At 41.3% G+C, this 20,375-nt stretch overlaps 1 protein-coding gene and 1 non-coding gene across 3 annotated transcripts in view; both read right to left on the bottom strand.

Annotated features, from left to right (window-relative positions):
- The window catches only part of GADL1 (glutamate decarboxylase like 1), a 173,185-nt gene that overhangs the window by 39,926 nt on the left and 112,884 nt on the right, over positions 1 to 20,375 (bottom strand). For both annotated transcript variants that reach the window (XM_032321473.1, XM_032321387.1), the window contains one exon: positions 15,120 to 15,209. In XM_032321473.1, the coding sequence (XP_032177364.1) occupies positions 15,120 to 15,209 (90 nt within the window). The remainder of the gene's footprint in view (positions 1 to 15,119; positions 15,210 to 20,375) is intronic.
- On the bottom strand, positions 17,689 to 17,790 carry LOC116581484. Its single transcript, XR_004282069.1, has one exon. It is a non-coding gene; the product is annotated as a U6 spliceosomal RNA (small nuclear RNA).

Genomic DNA, 20,375 nt, shown 5'->3' with positions numbered 1-20,375 from the left:
TATATGTGTGTGTGTGTGTGCATATGTATGTATAGATGTCTATGTGTGTGTTTAAATGTGTGTATACATATAAGATCTTTAATCGGCTTTTGACCAGAAATTTTTAAATTATGTGATAAAAGTTAATATACCTATGAAATGAAGAAAAGTACATGTGTCAGAAAATACCTTTTTTGAAATGATGTAGAATGTGGCTATCTATAGTTGGAAAATATACCTTCATAAATAAGTTCAATAAGAAGCACAGTATCCTTCCACTGATTTTTTTTTTTTTTTGGTTATAAAAAGAACAAAAATTTTATAGGGAATTCCTATTAAATTAATTTTAAACCTTTCAATGAGGGTATTAGGCAATAAAATATTTTATTTAATATTACTTTTATGATAATAGCATAGGCAACTTTATTATATGAAATATTTTGCAAAGCTGGAAATTTCTATATAACATGCATTTATATTTTATATTTATATTTAATATATTCATATTTAATATATTCATATTTGTCTTTAATAAAATAACTAGTAAAGCCATCTTATATCTAACATCATACCAAAAAATAAATTAAAAAAAAATAAACTGCTTAATGAAATTCTCAAAATTTAGTTCTCTTAAATAACTGAGGATGTGAAGCGGGGAAAATCTCTTAATAGAGTTATAGATGAGATTTGAGATCCAAGGCATTTTCTCTGTTCAAACCAGAAGAAGATACACAGTAGAAGCTAGTTGCCAAGACATGGTCTGATAGATTCTAGTGTTTAGAGTACAACAGAAATCATAACTCAGTTTTGCAACATAGATTACACTTACAATGTATGAGTGTAAGAAAAATAAAACCATAGGACCACAGCATTGCAAACTAAAGACAGAGCAGAGCTTTCTTCTGTACAAACTGAGAAGCAATTCTCTGTTAGTCATTGTTTAATCTTTCCTGTTCTCTTTCATAAAAACCCCAGTCTCTAATTGCCATTTCTCTAAGCCCCTTGATCAACACATTAACTAGGGAAACAAAAAAGAAGCACCTTGAGCACCCAGGTGAGTGTTGGGCACATAGTAGGTGATCCGTATACATTTTTAAATGAAGGAGCAAATTCAAATGAGAATTCTGGCTCCCCTCTTCTCCACCTACAATATTCTGATGCACCTTGGTACCACCTGGCCATCGTCTCCCCCCCGGGGTGGCAGACGGAAAGACAGTCTCCATCCTGAGTTAGGCAGGTGATACTACTACAATCCACTGAAGCAAGTTCTGCTGCCGTACTTCCAACATTTGAATGATCCCCCCCGCCCCCGCCAAGAACAGTGGGGTACTATCATTTCTATGACATCCTAGATAGGGAGACATTTGCCTAAGAACCAGAGCCTGAGTCAAAGATAAACAGTAGGAAAAGTTGCAATGAAACCAAGAGAGGTTTTGCCATCTGGAGTCAGACTTGTAAATGTTGACTTTACATTTTTTTTTTCTGCCTTCTGAATTGATGATGATTTGGCCGACAGAACACAATTAGGCAATAGCAGCTCTGCTAGACTTACAGAGACAGAGGAGGTGGCCTCCTCCAGGACAAAGCTAGAAGAGCAATTAAAATGTCCATCTTCCCTAAAATGTCTTCCTTATCAAGTTGCCCTCATCCTGAGAAAGCCCCATGGGGACCATCACTCAAGGGATGTGATGACTCTTCGTCCCTCCTACACATCAGAAGTCAGATGAGAAAGACAATCCCAGGGTGCCTGCCTGGCTTAGTCGGTTAACATCTGCCTTCTGCTCTGCTCAGGTTTTGATCCCAGGGTCCTGGGATCGAGTCCTGTATCGGGCTACCTGCACAGTGGGGAGTCTGCTTCTCCCTCCAATCCCCCCCCCCAACTTGTGTGCTCACTCTTTCTCACACGCATGTGCAAAAATAAATAAAATCTAAAAAACAAACAAAACAAAACAAAACACACCAGATGATCCCAAGACATCACTCTAGACAAGCCCAATCAAAATACACTCAGGGAGAGCAGTATTTAAAAAAACTTCTGAGGGTGTGCTGATGGGTTAAGCAAGTAAGAACAACTATGTCTTTAGGAAACCACTCTAAGTGTGGAAGGAAGTCACCCAAGAGGGTAACACATTAGTTCACACCTTTATCCACTGATCCATTCATTCAGCAAACATTTATTTGCATCTACCATGAGATAGTAGCAATGTAAGAAGATGCAAAGAAGTAAGGATATTAACAATCGCCCCCTCCCCCTTACTTAACATTAAGCAGAGTACCAGGGCTGGCTGGCTTGGTGGGTAGGCAACCTGTGCAGCTACATGGGGGCCCTGATCTTCGAAGAGCCTCACACTTGGCTTTATATTGTGCCATCACCACCTTAAAATTCTTGACAATTTCTGAACAAAGGGATTATCATTTTTATTTCATATTGGACTCTCCACTAGCCAGGCCTGCGATATCGAAGCTCAAATATGGTTGGCCCCAGTGGAACACCATGCCTCACTTTGCGCTTCTACCCATCCACCAACAGCACCATTAACACAAGGGAGGGAATCTTAGGTGATAATGGGGAGTTTCAGTTATCATCCCTGTCCTAAAATTCATCAGCTGTTTCTTCCTATGGGGAACTTCTCATCACCTGCTCCTCTCTTCCCAGGATTGCCACCATTTTTTCCACCCTCAAAAAAGTCGCTATCTTATAGCAGTGGCCAAGGTGTGTGGGGGGGGGATGGGGATGGACTGGAGGGATGGGGCAAAGGTGTCCTAAGAGTATTTGGGAAGTATTCCCATACTCATGTGTCAGGAAATGCTTCCTGGGCAAGCTGAGGGGCTGACAGCCTAATTTTAAGATGGATTCATACACAAAAATTCCCTATATCCTAAGCCAGAAGCTAGAAGTGGCCTAGAGAAGACTAGATCCTAGCCATAGTCCTTTAAAGGAGGAAACAAGCATATACCTCTGGGGCTTCCGGGATGAGACTGAGCATGAGGTAAGCTACAGAGGAGGAAGGACGTAAGACCGAGACACCAGAGACAGAGGGAGCAGTGTGAGAAAATGCAAGGAAGTCGGAATGCTGAAGTTCATCTCCATTATCAAACACGGAGTCCCGGGGCTGGTTTCAAGAAGTCACACAGGGCCCTACACTTGAGAAGGGCCTCATACTTAGTTTAATGCTCTACTGTCACTGTTTTGAAATTCTTAATAATTTCTGAACAAGGGAACCCCATATTTCCATTTTGCACTGAGCTCAGTACTGTGCAAAATGGCTTGCATGCGCTCTCTCATTTAATCCATGAAAATCCATAATATATTATTTTAGTGTGATTCTTGAAAGCAGGGTGCCTGAGGAAGATGGGCAGGAGACAGAACCAGAAGGTTGAAATAAATTGGACCACTGCCGTCCCTGAATGATTATGGGCTCTTTTCCTTTGGGACAAAGAAAATGCGAAGGAGTAACAGGATGATCAGGGTTGTATTTTAGAAAGTTTATTATTATAAGAGCATATAAGCTCATCTGGAGAGGAGCAAACAGGCATTAAGAAGACATTTCAGGTTCATACTTCAAACATGGGGTAACAAGATTAATAATGGAAATCAACGTTTAACAAACACTCACTATGGTAAGTGGTATAATCCAGGTATTATATTATCCAATCCCTGTCAAAACCTTTTAAGGGAGATATTTTTATTATCCCTATGCCGTTGATGAAAGAGAAGAGGCAAGGCAACTTGTCCATGGTCACACAGCCAATGAGCAGTAAAGGCATTGTTTATTTAGCTCCAGATCTAGTGACATAAGTGACAATAAAAATCTTAACAAAGATGTCTTTTTAACTTAAAAAAAAAGTTCTGAAATACATTTGGAAAAATTTCAAATATAGTATTAAAAAATGGCGTTTTAAAGAAAAATCAAAGGGAGCGTTTTAGCCACTTTGGGAGTGCATTATGAAGCAACGCCTCTTGACACCTTTGTTCCTGGCTCAAAAACAGATATACAGTCAATACAACCGACTGAAAAATCCAGCAGTAGAAGAAAGTGTTTTTAAAAATGTAACATATGACAACATGAGCTTTCTGTAATAAAAAGTGGTAAGAAAAATTACTTAATAAATCAAACTAGGAGGATTATATAATAATTTGAGGAACTGTCCAGGTTAGAGTCATAGTTTACACTGTATACAAAAATAACCTCCACCTGGGTTAAGGAGTTATATACAAAAAAAAAAAAAAAAAAAAAGAAGGACAGAAAAACTAGCAGGAGATGGAATGGAATATTTATCAGATTTGTGAAAGACAGTAACTTCAGTTTTGAAGAAGTGGAATAAATCATGAAGGGAAAGACTGACAGATTTGAATACATAAAAAATTTAAAACTTCTGTACAATGAAAAAACAGCAAGACTAAAATAAAAAGGACATTATACCGAAGACAATATTTGCATTCTATCTGACAAAAAGGGCCTTAAAACTCAAACTATATAAACCCTCATTCAAATTCATAAGGAAAACATCAGACCTCAAAATATAAATATGGAAGATATGGGGGAGGGGAAGAAACAATGAATACGACCAGAAGTAGAATCTGTAAGGGAAAAAAAAATTAGGACATCGTTCAGCCCACCAACAATTAATACAATAAAAGGTAAAACAAATTTAAGACACGATGTTTCACCTTCTCTGAATAGCATTCTCCACCCCCCCACCCCCCCCATTAGCTGGAAACCTGTGAACTCATTCCTTGCTGGTGGCATTGTAAATGGTGACAACCTTCTTAAAAGACAGTATCACAACACACAGCCAGAGTCAGGCTGAAAACCACACTGATTTTCATCATCAGCAATGACATGCTGAGCACTCTGTCTCCTGACATAATAAAAGCAAGAGTGAGTGTGAGCCTGGACACGTTCATCCATTACCATTCACGATGGCAAAAACATTAGAAGCAACCCGAACGCCCAAAATTATGGGAATGGTTTTAAAAACTGTGACACAGTGTGCTGACCAGAGTCAGCCCCTTTATGGTTTTCTTCTCAGAAGTTTAGTCCAGAGGGATGGAGAAAGAGACAGGAAGTTGTGTGAGGGGAAGAGATGCTCAATGAAAATCATAAAATGACTTCCTTCAAGGTTGTCAGAGCCTGTATGTGTTTTTTGATTGAAGGCAGCAATAGCTGAGAGAAAACGAATGCAAATCTGAGAAGGAGGGAGAGTGAGGAGAGAGGGGAGAGGGTAGAAGAGAAGGGAAGTATAGGGGTAGAGAGATTGCCCATTGGATGAAATCCAGGATGGGAGCCCCAAAGGTAAACATGGAAGAGTTTGCTCTGGAAAGAGGAACTCCTTCCTCTGGAGTAAAGATGAAAAGAGGAGCAGAAACGCATTTGAAATGAAGACAAGGACCAATGTGATTTCTTACTCAGGTGAGCCTTTCTGGGTCTGGCAGAATCTAGAAGCACTGAGGCTGAAATTCTAACCCATGTTGCAACAGCCTTTCCTAGGTCCGTGTTCACTGAAGCTCTTCCCAGCTGGGAACGGGAAAATGAGCAAAGGGGCCACCAGGGGGCAGGTTTGGTTCTGGCAAAGGACTTCAAAGATCTGTTGCAAAAAAAACCAAATAAATAAATAAAATGAAAATAAAAAATAATAATAATTAATTAAGATAATAATAATAATTCCTTTCAGCTCTGGGTCCACTCTTAGTTTTGCATCAAAAAGTACAGCATCAAGTCCAGAGCAATTTCCTTAATGGTTGTGTTGTGGGTATGAATTTTGCTCCATCAACTCAGGTGTGTACAAAATGTCACAGTACTTTATAGCCTTTGAATAAAATTAAATCCCGCCTCAAGCCAGGGTTCTACCAGGCCGGACTGAAACTCAGTGTCTGCCATTATTACAGCTCCCACAGTCCCCAGGGGTCCTGGAGAGGTTCAGTGTCAGCGTCTAGGTGACTGCTCCAGTATATGATATGCTTAGAATCTGAACCAGCACGATCCCTTGTTCCGTGGTATCTGTGCCATGTCCTTACCTGTTAGGAATGAGCAGACATTCCAACATCGGGAACACACACACACACACACACACACATACACCTCCTTAAGATGCTCACAGAGGGGAGTGGGAAGTCATCCCTACTTGGGGAACTCACTCTCAGTACCCCTCCTTCAGCCCCTTACTCTCCTGGGCCTGCCCCTCTGCTTCCAAACTCCTTACCTTCCTCTCTGGGTGTCTTCACCGGCCAGCTGAAGCTTTCAGAAAACCTAGGAAGACAGACACCTCAGGGCTCCACAAGTCTCAAGAGAGGTGTGGAGCCCAGAGGCCCCATCTAGTTCTCAGGATGGGGAACAGAGAAGACACAAAAACAGAATTCGCCCATATATCCTAAATATGCTGTCACATTTGCCTCAAGATTGCCATACCGAAAACCTTCTTGTTGATACATCTGAAAGTACACGGCCATGAGATTTCTTTTTCTGGTAGATGACACAGAACTTGGTCATCCCTCGTAGTTCATGGCGGGCTGAGGAATGACCATCACACTAGCTGCCGTGAAAGGACAAAGACCGGGATGGGACACCGCCTCATCCAAGGAGCTTCCAGGGACCCTCATGCAGAAACAGGTAGCTAAGGCCTGACGAATGTAGGTAGGATTTTCAGACGAAAAGCCAGAAGGCCAGAGCCCAGACAGATACATTGCAAATTTTTAAACCATGTGCCAACACACAAACCATCAAAAGCAAAGGAGGGTTCATGGAAGGATCTATTGATCTAGCATCTGTTGAACAATGAGACGTGTGGCCCAGCTCTGCATTCCCGCTGGGCCATCGTCATTAGAAGCTGAGTAGATGGGGGCACCTGAGTGGCTTAATGGGTTAAAGCCTCTGCCTTCAGCTCAGGTCATGATCTCAGGGTCCTGGGATCAAGCCCCGCATTGGGCTCTCTGCTCAGCAGGGAGCCTGCTTCCCTCTCTCTCTCTGCCTGCCTCTCTGCCTACTTGTGATCTCTGTCTGTCAAATAAAAAAAAAATAATAAAAAAAAAAAAATCTAAAAAAAAAAAAAGAAGCTGAGTAGATGCTGCCGCCTTTAGCTGAGGCTGCTGCTCTCTCCTCCGCCACACCTGCCCTACCGGATTATGGCCAGTCTACTGCCCTTACTTGGGCTACTTGTCTAGCTTCTGTGGGTGCTTGAGTTGGCCACCTCTGACCCAGTAAATGAAATAAAATTATACTCAAGACATAGCAATGTGTCCTGGACTGATGAAGTTTCTGCCTTCCCTCAGTGCGCACCCTGACCTAGTCGGAAATTCAGAATTATTTCAGGTGGCCTTAGGATTTGAGCAGAGACTTAAGAAACCAGCATATTTCAGCTACCGAACTGGTTCATACACAGTTGCTGTAGACATGGCCTGTGCTGCTGCCAGGACATAGCCGAGTATACCGTGCTTGTGTGCTGAACCGGAAACCCAAGCTACCAAAAGATGTTTGGAAATGCAGCTTTCACTCTTTTGTTTGGCTTCAGTCTCCATCACTGTTATTGAGATTGCCAAAAAATAAAATAAAATAAAGTGCCCAGTGGATCGGCCAGTCCCAGGGAGCCACACATATGCCCATTCTTCTTTCAGAACCCATCCTGTCCTGACCTCAGGCACGTGAGCTCAGCCTCAGCCCGCAGAGACCCCTAGCTTCATTTTGCTCAATTTTAATTTTCAACGGATAGGCCCAGCTCCAAGTTTCTTCCACAGTAACTGAGAAGAGTCCATGAAAAGAAGAGTAAATGAGAAGAAACAAGAGAGCAGAGCCTCATAAACTTAGGAGAGGAAACTAAAAGGAAAGAAAAAAATTATTTTTTTAATGAGGACATCTGTACTTGTCTAGCTCTCCTGGGGAGTTTAGATCACTAGCCTTAAAAATTCCACTGGATGCATCTAAAAATAATGCTTAAAGTCCCAAAGACCAAAAAGCAATATAAGTAAATAAATTAATAAGAACAATAATCTAAAAATACGTGTTCTGTGTGTTGAAAGATGTTATTGAATACAAGGGAAAGCTCACTAGGAACTCGCCCATTGCGCATGCATAGCCAACAAGAATACTGTTAGGCTCTTTTGTTGGTTGAAATTGTATAAATACAAAGGGGTAGAGCTATCTAGAAAGACTATGACTTAAACTAGGCCAGAGCAATGAGTATAAACCCATGAAACATTCAGAGTATCCCATGTCTTTTAGCAGAACGGACACCCCAAATTCCCCAGCTGATTTCTTGTTTTGTTTTGTTTTTTTAAATATTTACCTGTTTATTTAAGAGAGAGAGAGAACAGGAACAGAAGGAAGAGGCAGAGGAAGAGGGAGGAGCAGGCTCTCCACTGAGCAGGGAGCCTGATGCAGGACTCGATCCCAGGATGCCAGGATCATGACTCAAGTGGAAGGCAGATCGCTTAACCCACTGAGCCACCAAGGTGCCCCCACAAGCTGATTTTTTTTAAAGATTTTATTTATTTATTTGACAGACAGAGATCACAAGTAGGCAGAGAGGCAGGCAGAGAGAGAGGGGGAGGCAGGCTCCCTGCTAGGCAGAGAGCCCAATGTGGGGCTCGATCCCAGGACCCTGGGATCATGACCTGAGCCGAAGGCAGAGGCTTTAACCTACTGAGCCACCCAGGCGCCCCCACAAGCTGATCTTTGAAGAAGGCTATGCTTACACCTGATGTCCCCAAGTGGTTCCTTGGCCCTGCGCCACAGAATGACACAAGCAAGAACAAATGACTACAACTAGTAGGGTATCAGACAAATTGTAGATAAAACAGCTCTGTCTGAGAGGACACTTAAAAGGACAGCATTTCACCTCAGTCTTTAACCCACTGAGCCACCCAGGCGCCCCGTCACCTCAGTCTTAATAGTTTGGGTGAAGAAAATACAGTATCTACAAGACGTAGGAAATTCATTAGCGAAGCATTTTTAAAATCTACATTCCAGCCACTATCAGAAAAAGAGTCTCTCAAGTCGCATTCAGAAATACTTCATGTAAAGGGCACGTCTATATTAGATTCTCCTTAAATATAAATTTTAAAGAAAGTGCAGCTTTAAAATGAGTTCCATCCACAAGGAAACAAGATTTTTTTAAAAATAGACGAATTTATTATAAATGTCATATCACATTGTTAAAAGAGAGACTCATCCTTGAAAATTAAAAACAAAACACTGTTGTATCTTTAAAGAAAGTTGTTTTTAGTTCGAAATCCAAAAATGAGTGATTGGCTATACCAATGTCACAGATGGTGATGGAAAGAAAATTAGAATCAGAATCCTCAAAAATATACAGAAGCTCTCAAAATGTGTATGAACTCTGATGTGAATACACGAACACATGTGCAGGAAATAAATGGAGCAGAGCAGGGGGGGCACTGAAGCCCCACGAGCACCCCCAGAAAGTGGCCTCTTGGGTGTCTTCCCCACGAGGCTCCCAAGGGAGCCCAACACCCCACCCAGATTATGCAGTCTCATCTTCAAGTGCTGTTAATCAGAAACCTGCCAGGGAGAATAGTAAATTCCCTCTAAAGATATCTGGAATAGCATATCAAGCTATATCACCAAATAAGCAATAAAACAACGCACCCATCAAGTAGGTTCTAAAAGATTTATTTTTCTTCTCCTGTTGAGGAGAAAGGCGCCTGTAATAAATGACTAACATTAGTCACAAATCTGCAGGTCAGCAAACAACCACAACAAAATAAAGTCGAAATGACCACATATAAGTCCAAGACAACTTGTTAATTACTGTTAAGGATGTAAATTCGTTAGGCGCAATGCAGAATTATTTATGAAATGTTGACCAAGGAGGAAATCTGCATCAGAACATTGAGTAAAGACGAGACAAAGCAAACTGATGGAATGTTCAAGTACATTCTCTGGGTCTTATCCATCTGGATTTGTCTCTGCAGAATCTCCCTAACTCCTTCACCCTCCATCTCTAGTCACTGGCATGAGGTTTCTGAAGAAACACGCAGACAGAAACTTATTGGGGGCAGTCACTTTAGAGAGCAAAGAAGAATCTACCACGATGCTGGGAGCCCTGGAAATGCTGTTGAAGATCTCAACATAGACCACCAGTGGCAATGCCCTTGAGCCTAAAATCAGTGCAGATAGTGTGGGTGTTTTTGTAAGTAGAGAGAAAGAGAGATGGGAAGGGAAGACAAATCATATACTGCATCTGGAAACAAGTCATGAGAGAAAATAGTTTGCAAACTAATTGATTAAAATATGGTATAATCATCATCTCCAAACAAGGCAATCCCCTGGGGTAAGAAGAAGAGATTAGAACAACTCTAAATAATTAAAATTTCAAAATTCATCCTTAAAAGTGAGTATGTGCATTTTTAAAGTTACAAATTACATTTAAAAGTAATACATGTAGACAATTTCGAAACAATAAACACATATTGGGGTGAATGCTCAATTTATTTTTTTAATTTATTTTTTAACTGTTAGCAGATTGTAGTTGATACCTGGGTAGCCTCTGCGTAGGTAAACACTCAAGGAACCCAATGGTTTCATGAGGTCAATAACTCCATACTTCACTTTATTATTATTGTCATTGCTGTTACTAGTATTTTGACGAAAGCAATACATGTTAATTGTAGAGAATCAAGAGGCTGAGGAAGAATACTAAAGAAAGGAAAAGTCTATCTCTAGAATCTAAAATAAATCTATCTCTAAAATATTTTGATGTCTGTTGTCTGCCCCTTATCTAACCATACAAGCCTTAGTTCATATGTACATAAGCATCTGTGCACATAAAAACACAAATTTTTTCAAAATTGGCATTATACTATAGTGGCTGTTTGCATAACTCATTTTTTTCAATTAATAATAACTTATGAATATGTTATTTTGGAATAGAATTGTAATTGTCTAGGCCCTAGAAATTTACATATAAATTATGTACTATAATTTAACCAATTTTCTATAGTTGAATACTTAGATTCTTTTCAATCTCTTGCTATTTTAATATTTGATGATCAGACATGAAGGCCCTTGGATGCCAAGAAGAATGGACTCGATTTTATCCCGTGGACCAGCCACCCTCCAGGGAGGAACTCTGGACAGATATTTTAGCTTTCAGGGTGTGCAGGGATTGCTATTGGCATTTAGTGGGGACACAGAGATGTCACCTGCCTTGGAATGTGTAGAGCAGTCCTGAGCAATTAAGCCTTGTCCTGTGTCTTGCCCAACTTTTCAATATCCTACTGGAAATGAATGAGGTGAGAAGCCTGATTTGTCATTATCCAAGCCAATTTTCTAACCCCATTTTACCTACACATGCAAAATATTCTGCATCCATTTTTTTTAATTTATTTTTTTTAATTTGACAGAGAGAGATCACAAGTAGGCAGAGAGGCAGGCAGAGAGAGAGAGAGAGGAGGAAGCAGTCTCCCTGCCGAGCAGAGAGCCCGATGCGGGACTCGATCCCAGAACCCTGAGGTCATGACCTGAGCTGAAGGCAGAGGCTTAACCCACTGAGCCACCCAGGCACCTCTCTGCACCCATTTTTAACAAACACTAGGTTTTCTACTACCCTGTAAATCAAAGAGAAAAAATTGTTTTCTTCAAAGCTTTACCAAGAGTTGTGTGCCCCTTCTGAAAATGGCATCACTAATAGCACTCCACGCTTGTTACTTGAAACAGCAACATCACCGACTTACAAAACACGGTGCTGTGGGCGGGTTACACTCCCTGTGGTTCTGAGGACATGTGTGAGAATCTTACCACTCACTTCCTCATGTCTTCCAGGGCCGTCCTGCCCACGCATGGTGTAGAGAAATGCAAATCCGTATTACAAAGATCAGTTCTCCTTCATGTTTTATGCAAGGACTTGTACTGCCTTTTACAAAATTAGGTGGAGGTAGGTCACCTTTCTTACTGGTCTCATTGGAGGAGAGTAAAGGAACGTCAAGGATGTGTATTATGAACGGCGGTCGTTGGGTGCAGGGGGTTAGAGACTGCTCCTGAAAAGAGCAGGAGGCCATCAGAGGCTTCCAGAAGAGTGACATGAGGAAGCAGAGCTGGAGATGGAAATGCAGAGAGCAAAGAAAACACATGGGGCAACGGGGATGGTACCAGGAAAGGAAACCAGGAAGGAAGTAAATGCGATGTGGGCAGGGAAGGCTAGCAGACCTAGAATATCTGAAGGTTGCAAACATCAGAAGAAAGCGCATCTTAAACAGAGAAGTGTCTGGAACGCGGGGACCAAATGTAGTCTCGCGGAGTGACTGCAGAGGGGCTGTGTTCGCAAAAGCAGTCTCACACACGTGCACGTACATTGGCCCACACACACACAGACACACACTCATATGCTTTGAAACTCCGCATTCGTGATCAAGGAATCCCTCTCCCTTCCCACTGCCAAAGGGAAGACTCATGGCGGCCCTGATCCTGCCGTCTGACAGCTAAGCCTGACGCTAGCCTGAATCAGACGGGCAAACCCTTATTCGGTTTATTTATTTGTTTGTGATTCACCATCCAAGATAAACCCCGAAATAAATTTTAAGTGTGCCTCAAGTGCACTCTGGGTTATAAATCCTATCTTACATTCCCATCTAAAGTAAGCAGAAAAGCACATGAATCAGATATATATATGTGTGTATGTGTATATATACATACATAAACACATATATGTCTCCACACACTTTACTTCCTTGTCAAATCCATGCATACATACCCACACAAAGACAATAAAAGGAAACTAAGAATCTGTGAACCGATGATTATGTGTCAGCAGCATACATGCTTACTAATCAGAAGTGACCCTAACAATTAAAATAGTATGACGTTAGACGGGACAAGGAAACCCTGGTTCTAAATGACAGCAAAATATTCCAAAAGGAAGGCATAGAGAGTCACGAATATTCATCATAAGAGAATCAGTGCTGGAAAATACTGGGGATAGAATAGAATGTCCTGATTCATACTCATTTCCAGTTAAGATGAAAAGGTTATTATCTGATTAATAATCTGATTTAGCATGTATATCCGCCTTCAAGTTCAAACTTTTTTGAGAATGGGTAATAGAACTATTTCTTCACATAAAGGAAGACAGAGTCAAGGAGAAGCCCAAATATACTGGGACTGTTTAGTTTTCCTGATGCATGTCCACACGACAGTACTCAGTCAGTAAAACACAAAGAACACATTCTTGGTTGCTTTTCTTAACAATGAAAAAGTGAGAAGAATGACACCCAGATCTTCCTCAACCCTCAGCAATTATTCCTCCATGTCACAAAAAAAAAAAAAAGTCAGTTGTAGTCCATCAAAGTACACAATGTCCCTAGAAGCCTCACCATTACATTTTCACACTGTCCTTTTTTTCCTCTTTTTCTCTTTTATGGGTTACTTACCATCTGAAATGCATTCTTTAGTGCTGTTCTAGTTGCTTAGTATGACAAAAATGCAAGACAAAGCCCAAGACAAAGCCCAGGACTGTTAACTGCTTGGCATGGGTAATGAAGGGTTCTTCTAGCCAAAGAGACAGATAGCAGCATCCCTCTCTCCCCTCCTCTGCTGCCGGATCTCGGGTTTGACAATGGGTAGAATATGTATATATTGGGTATACATTATGCTACAGTGTAGGAGGTTTAATGAGCCGTGAAGAAACAGAAAATGACTTGAAGCTAAGAGGAGATGCTGCAGGTGAGGTTAGAGCTGGTTAGGGCTTCAAGGCCATGGTCTTCCATCTTTCTCTTAATTAGCCGCAAATTCCAAGCTCCTTGTCATGAAAGACAAGGACCCCGTGACTGTCCCATCGCACCCCTGGAATCTTTGAATCACACCCTCTTCTCTTATGTCTCTAGGTCATCATGCAATGATTCTTTCTGGAATCTACTTCTCTACAACTGCCCGCAACAGGCTTCTCCTGATCCTTTAAGACTTAGTTCTAATGTGTCACACAGAGAGGTAGATAACCTTTCTCTCAGCAATCAGTGCAAACAGGGTTCATCTCCATCCGGGCCCTTACTAGTTACCTTGGGATCATCCCCTTAATCATGTGTCTCTCCACTTACGAGCTACTCAAGGGTAGGGGCCAAGTCTTGTTGATGTCCTGGTCTCCAGTTCACAGCATGGCGAGCACTCAGTAAATGTTTGTTGCTTGCCTGACTGGGAATAGCAGTGCTGCTAATTGCTTATGAAAGCTATTAACGGGATCACCGATTTTCTCACAGGGTATAGGGAGGGGTTTGCAGGTCAGACCTTTTACAAACCAGGGCCATGCAGGTAGCTGAGCTTGAGAGGGAAGACGCAAGGGGTGGAGCATGACCCAACTTTGACGGTCCTAACCGGTGGTGAATTCCCGCTCTCCGTATCACGGCCCCAGAATCCTCAGGGCAAACTCCCACTGGCTCACTTCAATACCCACCATGTCCATGCAGCAGGGGGGTGGGAGCAAGTAGTGTTGGCTCATGAGACTTCACAGTTCTTGGAACTGATGTAGAGGCAGGGATTTAACCGGTAGGACCATGCCGGGAGAGGTGCAGGGGAGAGAAAATGAGTCCCTAGAGCCTGGGGCTTCTCCCCACTCGAGACTCTCAGCCCTCACCAGTTGTGTGTGGAGACAATGTCAAGCCCATTTGGTTCTATGATCAGTTGAAACCCATTGTTGAAATCTCTTTTCTTTTCTCTCTCTTTTTTAATCACATAAACCCCTTGGGCAGAAGATGCTTCTGTCAGTGGAAAGAACAGAAGGGCTCACACTCACAAAGGGTACCAGATTAAGGTTTTTAACTTTATCTCTATGTGAGGTGATGCAAGCAGTCACAGAAGCACACAGAAGCTATTCATGATGGAACTTTAACCTTGTGTCCTGTTATCTGATCACACGTTCTGAAGTACGCTGGGAATGAGAACTTCTAATGAATGCTATGACTATCTTGCAAATAACACCATTATTTGGAATTCATGTGTGGATCAAATAAATTACATTGTTCAAGCATAAACAGTATTGGCAACTGTTTGGCATGTCATTACCTTTCAGGACACTAGAAGCCACTTCTCTTCATCTTCCAGAGGACTTACAAGTACAGAGTTAGTCATAGGATCAATAGACCATGGAAACGGAATCATTTCATCAAAAGGAAAAAATGTGATTTACTTATTACTTACTAAATTGAGTTTTTCCCAGAATTCAGGTCCTTCCTCCATCTCTCTAAGGCTCGGTGGAATGTACCAAAAGCAAATATTGGCATATTCAGGCTGAGGATTAAAAAAAAAAATTGAGAGTTGTTTTCTTAACCTAAGATGAATCTTAGAGCGTAATTAAGCTCTTAGCTACTTTCTTTAAAAGTTGTCATGTGTGTATCACATTGATAACAAATGAGAATCTGATAAACTTAAACATTCATTCCTCTTTGCTTCTGATAACAGCCTATTGGGAAATTTTCTTATCAGTTGGGTACACATAGAAGGTGTTCTTTCCTCCAGGTAAGGGATGAACACAAGATTGGGAATAAGCATAATAAAATTTGAAGTTGCCTCAGCCAAGCTCTGACCATTAGTTTGCACCTGATACACATATGCCCAGAGATGCCCTGGTTTCTCCTTCTTCAACCCTCATCCTTAACATATTTCTTACACCACCATATCCTGCCAATAAGTCCGTGTCTACGTAAGGTAGCCAAAGGTGGCTTCCATTACCGGCTGCCCCTGACAAATGGAAAATCCCCACTTGTCCATGAGTTGATAACATACGCCATACTTGGACTTCACTTAACCAGCCCTGCTATGACACTAGCCAATACTGTTTTGGGAAAAAGAACATCACCTTGACTCTTGGCTCTCAAGTCTCAGTGGCAGTCTCAAATATCGTGTAGGATGTGAATCGCTAGGGGGCTCATTCAAATCATATTCTCAGATCCTGTGCTCAGAATGCCCAGAGTCTGATGTAGTCCATCATAGAAAAGGCTGGAGAACTGGCGTTTTATGATGCAGCTCGGACAATTCTGAAATAAGTAGTGCATGGTGGACATTGGAGAGATTTTGATCTAAAGTGGCCATAGTCTGATCACCATCTCCAATAATCTGTTTTGGTTAAACATGGGCTAAATCTTCCAGAACAGACTTTAGTCTAGCTATTGTCACATAGATAAAATTTTCTCCCCTACACATTCATCCTAATTGGACAAAAACATAGGCTTGTCATCAGCAATCACAGGACTTATATGCAGTGAACAGGTGCTTTGGAAAATTATGGTAGGGGCTTACAAATCAGATACACAGGAGAGATTAGTTTTTGGAAAGATTATAGGTCATGCCTTCCCGCTCAACAGCTTCCTCATTTGATTCTTAGCAGTGACAGTATTTGAAATAACTTCCATTTTTCCCCACAAACACAGTTTGTAGGTAATGACCAGTGTTATAATAGTTCTCAGTAGCCGTCCGAATTATACTCCAGTATTACTATAAAGTTTCCAAGTATTTCAGAAAGATGAAACAGCTATCATCTTATATCTTAAAATCAAGACCAGTACTATAGTTCTGATTCTAGTGGATTTTAAATCACAAGTGAATGCCCAGGATCATTACCAGCTCAACAAGATAAGTTCTTTAACCTCTGAAATTTGAAACACGCTTATTGGATTCGACCCCCCCCCCCCAAAAAAGGAAAAGGAGCCAAAATCTTCAAAATACAGAGTAATTCAAAATGGAGTACTATTTCATTCAACTCAATTTCTGCAAACATTTATCATAAGACTACAGCAGTCTGTACAAATCCACACAATTTATACTTGGATTTTGATATAATTGATTTGGTTTCTCTAGGAAAGAAATGTACTGGGCTTTGAAATTCTTTACTCATTTAATGTGAATAAATCTTTTCAAAAAAGTAACTAGGGTTGATTAGAAAGTAGAAGAAAAATACAGTTATTATCTGTCACTGGGTTTTAGGAATTCATGTCTTTGTATCAGTGACGATTTTCTTCCAGATTCCATTTATGTTATTAATTTACTGCCACTCAGCTCAATTCCACACTCCATATGCTATCAAAATGGAAGTGGACTCGATAAATACTTTTCCTTGCCATCTGGTCCAATCTTAGACTTTATCAGCAGAGGGTGCTGGAGAGACACTGAGAAGGAAGAGGTAACTCTTCAGGGTTCTGGTTTGCTAACCTCATGGATCTTCTCCAGTGTGTGTGGGTTTTTCAGCACAACTGGACCCCCTGATAGCTTCCCCTGGGACCACCCCCTCAGATGGCTTCAGAGCAGACTGATAGGTACCCTAAATTGTTTCTTCTGGCACACTTCCCTCAAGGGGTGCCAGCAAGGCACCTTGCTTTGGCTGGCTTCTCTGGCCCCCCTGTGGGTAGCTTGAGTGAGTTTCAAGGTGCAGCTCTGAAAAATGGCTTCCTCTAGCAGTCTGGAAGGTAGATTCTGGGCAAATCCTGGGAGGGGGAATGTCTCCGTGAATTCTCTGCCCTCCAGTGAGACACACTGTGCCCTCTCCAACTATGACTGGATCTCAGCCCTGGGAGGGAGTAGCCTCTTGCGCCCAGGTGCTCTATCCCAGTTCTAGGAGTGGTGGCTGTTCTACATCTGATATTTCTGTATTTTTTACAGAAATATATTTTCTGTTTTCCCTTATGAAGCAATCATCTTTAATACCTCTCCTTCTTTTTCTCCTCCTCCTCCTCCTCTTCCTCCTCCTCCTCCTCCTTCTTCTTCTTCTTCTTTTTTAAATATGAAATGCCTCACAAATTTGTGTGTTATCCTTGCACGGGGCCTTGCTAATTATCTCTGTATCATTCCAATTTCAGTATATGTGCTGCTGAAGCATGTACAATAATTCTTTATACTGTACTTTCCCACTTCAAATTACTGTGCAGTTTTTGTCTTCTTATTGGACTGTGACTAATACATCATTAACTCATTATTATCATTTGCATGGCAACATCATAAATCATTTTGCAGTAGTTTTTACCTACTACCGTATCTGTCCTATGTTTCATAAGTTAGGACCTAAGCCTTTTAAGTCAGCTTTTAAATTTGTTTTCCTTAGTTTCTGTTTTGATGTTTTTGAAGTGACATATTTAGGAATCCTTTTATCTGGTTTCTTTGAGAAGGGTGTGGCTTCAGTGCCTTGGCATTTGAAAACTGGTAAAGTCTTTCACTCATTGTTTTTTGTTTTTTTGTTTTGTTTTGTTTTTTGTTTTTTAAAAGATTTTATTTATTTATTTAACAGACAGAGATCACAAGTAGGCAGAGAGGCAGGCAGAGAGAGAGGTGGAAGCAGGCTCCCTGCTGAGCAGAGAGCCCCATGTGGGGGCTCCATCCCAGGACCCTGGGATCATGACCTGAGCTGAAGGCAGAGGCTTTAACCCACTGAGACACCCAGCTGCCCCTTGTTTTGTTTTTAAGATTTTATTTATTTATTTGACAGAAAGAGAGAGAGCACAAGCAGGGGCAGCAGCAGAGGGAGAAGGAGAAGCAGAGGGAGAAGCTGAGCAGGGAGCCCAACAAGGGGCTCGATTTCAGGACCCAGGATTGTGACACGAGCCACCCAGGCACCCCCAACGCAGTCCTTTTGATGCATCATCTGATTGGAGGAAATTTGATCTTCCTTTGGTGGAATACCTTTATTGCCATCATTTCCAAAATTATTAAAATTTGGAAAAAATATCCCTTTGAATATTCATAAGGAACATATTTGAGTTTTTCCTCTCTCTTTGCCAGCTTGAATTTGATAAAGTGACTTTCTTCAAAGAGCCTTAAGAGTACTAAGGAGTATTTTCAGAGTAGAACCGTTCATATGCCACTTCATTCCCCCTATATAGGAAAGCCTGACCTCTTGGGTGTCTTAGGAACACTTCAGTTTATGTATTCTAACACCATAAAATTGAGAAGGCATAAAAAGAAATCCAAGTGTCTACAGAAGACAAATGATAGTGAAGGGTACAAAAACACCTGTAGCAGTGAAAATATTTTCACACCTTTAAAAATTCATGGAGGAGCGCCTGGGTGGCTCAGAGCGTTAAAGCCTCTGCCTTCAGGTCAGGTCATGGTCTCGGGGTCCTGGGATCGAGCCCCACATTGGGCTCTCTGCTCAGCGGGGAGCCTGCTTCTCCCTCTCTCTCTGCCTGCCTTTCTGCCTGCTTGTGATCTCTCTCTCCGTCAAAATAAATAAATAAAATTTAAAAATTCATGGAGAAGTACAGAAGTGTCACTGAAAAAAGATGGACATATTCTATCCTGATTTTCAGAGAGAAAAAAATAGATACAGTCTAAGAAATAAAGCAGACAGCTTTGAAGTCAATTCCAGCAAGGATTACTGAGCAAGCGATAGGAGACCCCTTGGGGAAGGATGTCAAAGGTCACCAAGACATTGTAGCTGGCATTCTCTAAAACCATGTCACGTCAAAAGAAATTCATCTCCTTTGCTTACAATGTCTTTAGATCACAATAATAATAATAAAAGACAAAGCTAGCACTAGGCATTTTAATAAGTAGAAATGCAGAGTCTAGCAGATAGGGGGACATAATCATGTAAGTATAGAATGAAGAAAGGGGGCATGGTGGATTTTAATGGACTTTAAGCTTTCGATTTTAAATATCTGATAAAACTACTAAAAAATTTCAAAGGCAGTACTGAGGAGCACAAAAAATCTGGGTCTTAGAGTCACTCAGATTTGGTTTGAATTCCAATTTCAGTAGGTCTTTGCTTGGACAAGTATTGAACACGTTAATCTCCAGCTTCCTAATCTGTGAAATGGAGATCCTATCAGCTACTGCACAGAGGCGGTTTGATGAGCACAGAGATTATTTCCAATATTTACTACTGTATCTGGCACACAGCAGGCACCCTATTAGCGTAGCGACTATTATCTGGAGCTAGTTTGGTAGAAAGAGATGTTCTTTTCAAGTAGATGAATAGTCACATTTAAATCAGTACTAAGTGAGACACGTCACTATTTCTGCATACAGAATTTGAGGGGGATTTTCAAGAATTATGGTCTGTCCATAGAAGGATAACTGAAATGTTCAATTCATAAGCAGAATTTTCTGTGTTCTAGATACTGGACCAGACGTGACGATGAGAAAAATAACTTACACTGTATGCTCATCTCTGGGAACTCAGAACTAGTAATAGAACTAGGTACAGGAATGAGAGTTACAAAAGAAATTCCTCATAATAAGAAACATTTCTGGCAGCAAGAATAGTGCACATGTAGAAGTCCATGTATACAGAGGGATGGCAAGGATTTGGAATGGATAGAGAACAAGGTGAAGAGAGGTGAGGATGGACATGGGAATGAGCATCACTTCACGAAAGCCTTCCCCATCCGCCATGCTTGGGAGTCTGGGCTTGAGGCAATGTGGACTCACGGGAGAGTTTCAGTCTAGGGAGGAGATTTCATTTTAGAA

This window comes from Mustela erminea, chromosome 1 (assembly GCF_009829155.1).
Source record: "Mustela erminea isolate mMusErm1 chromosome 1, mMusErm1.Pri, whole genome shotgun sequence".
Taxonomy (NCBI): domain Eukaryota; kingdom Metazoa; phylum Chordata; class Mammalia; order Carnivora; family Mustelidae; genus Mustela; species Mustela erminea.
The sequence above is the reverse complement of the archived record's forward strand: the minus strand, read 5'-3'. Positions and strand labels throughout refer to the sequence as shown.